Source organism: Vombatus ursinus, unplaced genomic scaffold (assembly GCF_900497805.2).
Source record: "Vombatus ursinus unplaced genomic scaffold, bare-nosed wombat genome assembly UNPS02014825.1, whole genome shotgun sequence".
In the NCBI taxonomy this organism is placed as follows: domain Eukaryota; kingdom Metazoa; phylum Chordata; class Mammalia; order Diprotodontia; family Vombatidae; genus Vombatus; species Vombatus ursinus.
The window spans coordinates 4,121,279-4,127,837 of record NW_020954603.1 but is presented as its reverse complement, the minus strand read 5'-3'; the positions used below and the strand labels follow the sequence as shown (position 1 = coordinate 4,127,837).

General features: G+C 47.0%; 1 protein-coding gene across 4 annotated transcripts in view; it reads right to left on the bottom strand.

Moving 5' to 3' along the window:
- Window positions 1–553: 553 nt before the first annotated feature.
- ELAVL4 (ELAV like RNA binding protein 4) overlaps window positions 554–6,559 on the bottom strand; it is a 72,714-nt gene continuing 66,708 nt past the window's right edge. Inside the window, exons 4-7 of one of the 4 annotated variants that reach the window (XM_027838096.1) lie at window positions 5,528–5,753; window positions 3,715–3,753; window positions 1,820–1,822; window positions 554–881 (exon numbers count right to left, since the gene is read on the bottom strand). In XM_027838096.1, coding sequence (XP_027693897.1) covers window positions 554–881; window positions 1,820–1,822; window positions 3,715–3,753; window positions 5,528–5,753 — 596 coding nt within the window. Of the gene's footprint in view, window positions 903–1,819; window positions 1,823–3,714; window positions 3,754–5,527; window positions 5,754–6,559 lie in introns of all 4 variants that reach the window. The other 3 variants (XM_027838095.1, XM_027838094.1, XM_027838097.1) reach the window with 3 other exon arrangements.

Below are 6,559 nucleotides of genomic sequence, written 5' to 3'. Positions count from 1 at the left end.
CAATTTCTATTATTCCTCTTTAATTTGAAGTTGGAGGGGTTTACCAATCTGATTGGAGTAAAATGTTTTTGAAAAGGAAAAAAAAAAGAGAAATCTTGTTCTTTCTTTTTAATTCCATTGCTTTGTAAAAATTGTGTTTGTTTTTTTTTTTATGATTTTTTTTTCTGTGTGTTTTTTTTTTCTTCAAATAAGCGAATGGTCACCTTAAAAAGATTCCCCTTCAAAGAAGGCGGTAAAGTTAGCCGGCTGGGTAAAAATCCCTGTACATCGTCATCTATGTAGGTCATATTCAACAATAACAACTATGAAAGAACATTCAATGCATCAAAGATTTGTTTTTGTTATTTTCTAAGCATTATATAAAACCCTTTCCTGGTACATCTCAGGATATCCAATGTTTTAATACTTAGGCAACACTGGCTTAGAAAGTCCATGGTTGAACATAAGCCTCCAAAAGTTTGTTTCTCTCTCTCCTTCTCTCTCTCTTTTTTTTTTGTGTGTGTTTTGTTCGTATATATTTATATATATATTTTAATAAGTAAGGATATGAAATTCAGGATTTGTGGGTTTTGTTGGTTTTGAAGGAAACTTGCAACACTCGATCTCCCAGGCGGTATCCGTTAAGGCTGGCGATCGCCATGGCGGCCTCATCGTAATTGGTCATGGTGACAAAACCGAACCCCTTGCATTTGTTGGTGTTGAAGTCACGGATGACTTTGACGTTGTTCACGGCCCCAAACGGGCCGAAGAGCTGCCAGAGGACGCTCTCGTCGGAGTCGGGGGACAGGTTGTAGACGAAGATGCACCAGCCAGTCCCGGTGTGCCCCGGGATGTTCATTCCAACCAGGCTCGTCATCCCGTCGATTGTGATGGGGGAGAACCTGGGGAGCAAGCAGAGTAGGGTGAAATCTTCTAGATGTCACTCTGAGCACGGGGTCACCTCCCCTCTTCAACCCTCACCCCAATGCAAACAGAGACAGGCACAGCACATACACAGCCTAAGGTCTGTCCCTGACTTTGAGGGTTACGAACGATAAGACAGACAGACAGACAGACAGACAGACACACACACACACACACACCCCAGGAGCCTGCAGCATTTTCTTTTGACATGGGATAGGGCCTGGAGGGCTCTCTCTGACTGGCCCAGGGATGTACCTACAAGGGAGACCCTCAGACAAATCTGTTAAAATCTGTTTACTTCTATATTCTACTTGCATTTAAAAAAATACAGTGTTTTCTTTTTCTTTTTTTTTTGTGGGGGAGAAGGGGGGAGAATAAATTTCTTGTTAATTGAAAAAAATAAATAATAATTAAAAAAGAGTGGTCTTTAAAATGATTAGCTCCTCTGGTGGTCACCCCAAAGTCTACTCATTTCACAGCTCTGCTCCACTTGGAGTGGGGGATTTGTTTTGCTAGGTTCTATTCATCTCAGTATCACTGGAAGAAGGCCCCAGAAATGCTGCCCCTTCCTGCCCTCCCATCTTGGAAGCCAAGATCCCTCATCCCTTCATGTCTCTCTACTGGGATGGGACCAGTTCAGGGGCATGTTGAAAGCCAGGCCGTCACATGGATCTGTGAATGCGAACTGCTCTGACTGGTTCTTAGAAAACCAAAACTCTGCTCCAGGGACTACTTGGATATTGTTTTTGGGGGGTGGTTAACGGCCTCACTAATTAGAAAACCTCCTTGGTTGGCCTAAACTTTATGCTCCAGCAGTTAACAGGAAAATCTGGGGGCCATTTGTGAAGAGGTTAAAGACCCCAAAGGTTGTGCTTGAGGCCCAATAATCCTAAGGAAACCTTTCTTTCCAGCTGACCTGCTTTGGGTCTGAGTGCAGACCCTCCCTCTGCAGAACACAGTAATGACTACTACCTCATCCCGAGTGCCTTTTGGCTTACAAGAACACCTTCCTCATGATGGCCACAGGAAGGCAGTAGTGGAGACAGATTAGTCCCATTTCACAGATAAGGAAACCGAGGCTGAGCAAGGGGAAGGGGCTGAGATGTGAACAAAGGCCTCTTCCCTACTGAAGTGGAGAACTGTTTGTTCCCACCTCACATCAAAAACTGCAGCTACAAGTATATACACTACAAAATCCTCAAGTCACATCAGCCCAGGGATTCTCTGTGCTCACAGAATCTCTGACAGTTTTAGACACAATGCCTGACACACAGTAGGTGCTATATAAATACTAATTATTATTATTTTAAAAGTTTGGATTTTTAAAAAATTCAGACCCGGAAGGGAAGTTAGGTGTTTAATTGCCATTTTGATCTTGGATATATTTTTTTAATCTATTGGCAATCACCTGACATATGCAAGAGGCCAGGCAAGGCACTGAAGCCAGAGACCCCACCCACTTACAGCACATGCCCTGCAGACTCCCTTTCTAGGGGCTATTGATGCTGAGTCCCAGGGGCCATGTTTGTCCTCCACAAAGGAGGCCGAAGAGGCGAGAGAGGGAGAAGAAAACGCTGGGGGACAAAGAATAATCCAAGAACAGGAGGTAAGTCTGCCCTTGTCCTCAGTCTTGTCATTCATGATGGAGGCTGAGAGTTTGTGTTCAGGGGAGTCACTTACCGTACAGGGTAGGGCTAAAATACTGTCTGGTTAAAGGGTACAAGTATCCTCCCAAATATGGGGGGGGGGGAATCGGGCACTAAGTGGAAGGAGAAGGAAAGCCCATGTGTGTCTAGTCAGTTGGGAAGGCACAACTGAGTCAAAAGGACACGTGACACTGACAGGACACCTCTGCCCCACCCTGCCACACCCATCAGGGACACTCCCATGGTTGTAGGACAGGAGTTCTGAGATGGAGCCTAGACTTGTAATCCAACCTGCCCTGCTGAGCCCGACCCAACCCCCCAAACTTCTTAAAATGAAACAACAAAAAAACGCAAAGAACTAAAAGGGAAGTTGGTATAGGTTAAACCTGTGAACAGAAGCCACCCAAGAGTAGTTAAGGTGCACACAGTTACATTCCCAAGGCCGATTTAACGTGAAGCACTGAGCTGGGAAGGAGGCGACCCATCTCTAATCTGATTCTTTCCATGGCCAAGGAATCGTCCACTATGGGTAAGATCATTTAAATCTGATTTAATCTCATCAGATGACTGTCCTGTCGTTAAGACATTTGTTGAGCTCCTTCTGTATACAAGGCCCTTATCATTTTTAGGGGTCGGTACTTTCTAACAGTACCTTGGCAGTGCCTGAACTACCCTTTGAGGACCTCAGAGGCCCTGGGAGTGCGAATTATTTGCCCAAAGCCATTCAGGTAGTCAGTGGCAGAGCCAGGATCTGGGGCTGGCTCCAAAGCCCAGGGCTCTTGCCATTATCCCCCCGCTGTTCGAGTTTGCAAAATTAGCTGGAGAAAAGACAGATGCTTTTCTCCTAAAAGCAGTCATTAGAGGGCCAGGAGATTCTTAAGCCAAGGCACTATAGCTGTGACACCTGAACCAAGTTAGAGGCCCACCTGTAAATCAAAGAAAAAAACGTGAGATGCACGCATACTCTGCGTGCCCTTAAAAGAAACAAATAAACAAAGCAAAAACCAACTGAAGTCCGAACTAAAAATTAAGGATTTGACATGCTGGTGGAAGAAAAAAGTAATTAAAGAAATTTCAAAAGTTAGTGAATTAAAAAAAGAACAATAAATTATAGCACCCATCTGTGCCAACACGGACATCTGGCGATCTGGGGAGTCTTAATTACCTCTTTACGCCATAGGCCATATTAAGCAAATTGTCCAGCCTGAAAAGAGAAGGAGGGTCTCGGGGTTAATTTCTCACAGATGGCAAGACTGAGCAATGGAACGATTCATTCTGATGGCCCCCTTGTCAGACAGAGACGCTCAAGCACTTCCCCTGACAGGCCTCCTAAGCTCTGAGAGTGGCAGCTGCCCCTCTTGGGCCCTCACCATGGTGGGATGCCCAGTGAAGAGCCACTCGGAGGCTGGAGGAAAGCCCGCTCTATCTCTGTCTCTCCCTGTCCCTCTCCAGGTCTGTATTAGCAACTAAAAATAACTCCTTACCCCATTCTGCCCTCTGAGCCTTTTCTTCTTAATTTCTGAATTTTAGGTTGGGTCTAAAATCATTTTTAATGCTGTTTTAACTATCTGCCTTTCAACACAATCAAACCTGTGGATAAAGCATTTCTGTTTGACGTGAACCAATGGCACCCCAGCTCCAAACGTCATCCTTTTCTGGAGGGGGTGGGCTTGGTAGGGCAGAACGAAGGAGAGAAGAATAAAAAACCCAAAGCCACTAGCTGAATGCTGCTCACCCCAATGGTTCTCTCCTAGGTGAATGGCCAGCATGCTCTAAGTCACCTCCCACCCGGCCCTCATGGGGAAAGCTGCTCACACCCTGGGGGCAGCAGCAGCCGTGGTTTCCATTATTAGAAACCTCCAGGAGAGGGTTTTTTACATAAATACTGCATGTGCGCTCACACAAAGTAAAAATTAGATGACTTGCATGCTTGGTGAGGAAGAAATCATTAGCAATTTCAGCTCCCATTATTATTCCTGGCAATGGAGAGGACTCCAAAAAGCTAATTGTCTCTCTTGACCCCCACCCCACCCCCTACCCCAGGCCAGTCCTTCCTGCTACATTCCTGGGAGACCCTGGGTAACGAAAATCACCCTTTAATTAAGGGAGGAGAGTGAAGAGGGAGTGGGAAGGGGGGGAGAGTGCTACTGGAAATATATTAGGGGCCATTAAGAGAATAGCTCCCCTCCCATTAGTCATAGACCAGGCCTTCAAATAAGCAAATCACAGGAAGATCCCCCCTCCCTCCACCAAAAAAAAGGGGAAGAAGCTACACAGGGCTACTGTCCATCAAAAGCAGGCATCCGGTAGTAATGACCCCAGGAAGCTAATTAGGCCTGGAATAAATCTTCCCAAATTGTGTTCGAGGCCACCAGGATCTGATGGCAGACACAGCAGCTGGGATACAGGCTGTGTGGGAGCAGAAATCCACTCCCCAATAGGAGCTACCTGCTGGGGAGCGGAACCCAGACTCTGCCCTCTTTGCCTGGACTGTCCCTCAGGAATGCCACGGGAGGGTCACAGAGGAAGCAGGAGGCCCAGGGGTGAGGAGGTGATCCAGGCCCCTCTCCCCCACCCGGGGAAGGGACTGGCCCAAAGTCGGAGTCAACTTATGGCCTCATTTTAATAATTAAGCTCACTGGTTTAGGAAAAAATAATAATTCTTATAATTGTATTGCTTGCCTTCTCAGCGGGTGAAGAAAAGGCTGGAGGGAGGAGGAGAACTGGGAACCCAAAATTTTACAATGTGAATGTTAAATAAAATACAGTTTTTTAAAAATTATTTTTCAAAACTCTCTCTCTGTCTTCCCCTCTCCCAATCCCATCTATTTGTCTCTCTCCATAGTCAAAAAATATGAGAGCTGAGGAAGACTTCAGTCTTCCTTTTCATTTAACAGAAAAGGATCTGAGGGCCCAAGAGGAGCAATGCCTCTCTTGGCATATGTGGCCCAAGTCTAGGTCTTCCTGCCTGCCCTTACCTGAATCTCTGTGCCTGGTGGTGCAGAGGCCCCGGGTAGCGTCTGTTGGGCGACTGGTACAGCTGTGAGAGCAGGGCCTGGCTCGTCTTCTGGCTGGGGTTGTTGGCGAACTTCACAGTAATGGGTTCCGTAGCACCGCTGGGCTTCTGGCCATTCAAACCTTTGATGGCTTCTTCTGCTTCTATTCTCTTGTCGAAGCGGATGAATCCCACACCTCGAGAAACACCTGAGCGGGGAAGGGACTATGGTTAAAAATGAGGCGAAGAAGCAAAAGGCAGAATGATCCAGGCCAGAAGGAGAAAACAGAGGCCTCCTCTCATCTATACTGCTAATCTCTGAAAGAGTGTAAGCTCCCTGAGGGCAGGGATTGTTTCACTCTTGGCCCAACACAGTAAGCACTCAATAAATGTTTGCTGATTCCTTCCGGCACTTGGCACAGAGCTCAGCACACAGCAGGAACTTAATAAATGCTTTGTCAAAGTCTGAACTAAATCCATGCTGGGTGTGAAGAGGAACATCTTGATGAAGTAACCCCAGTCTAAGCAGCCACACCTGAGGCCTGGACACGGAGGAGCAGAGAGAGGAGATGGCTGTGTCCATGGGTCCAACTCAAACTCAGGTAATCTGGGTCTAAATGTGGGCTCTCTTCTACAGTGGCAGGAAACCGATTCTCAGAGGAGTTGGGAACTCACCCAAGGTTGCACAGTTATTAAGTGACAAGGGCAGGACCCGGGCTTGGGTGTTGTGTGTGGGCTGGAGGGAGGGGACCCTGGAGACCATCCAGAGGACAAAGGTCTGAGGGCTCAGGCCAAGGGAGGACACCAGATCCGGGTCTAGCATTTGAGGGAGGGGTGAAACTGTTGTGCCTGGCCCCAAAGAGCAGAACCAGGAGCAAGGTGAGAAAGTCTCAAAAAAGTAAACTGAGGCTTCACGTCACGGGAGCTTCTTAGCACATGGAGCCATCCCAAAGGAGAACAAAATGCCTCAGGAAGGAGGGGATGTCCCTTCCCAGGAAGTCGGATGGCTACTTGG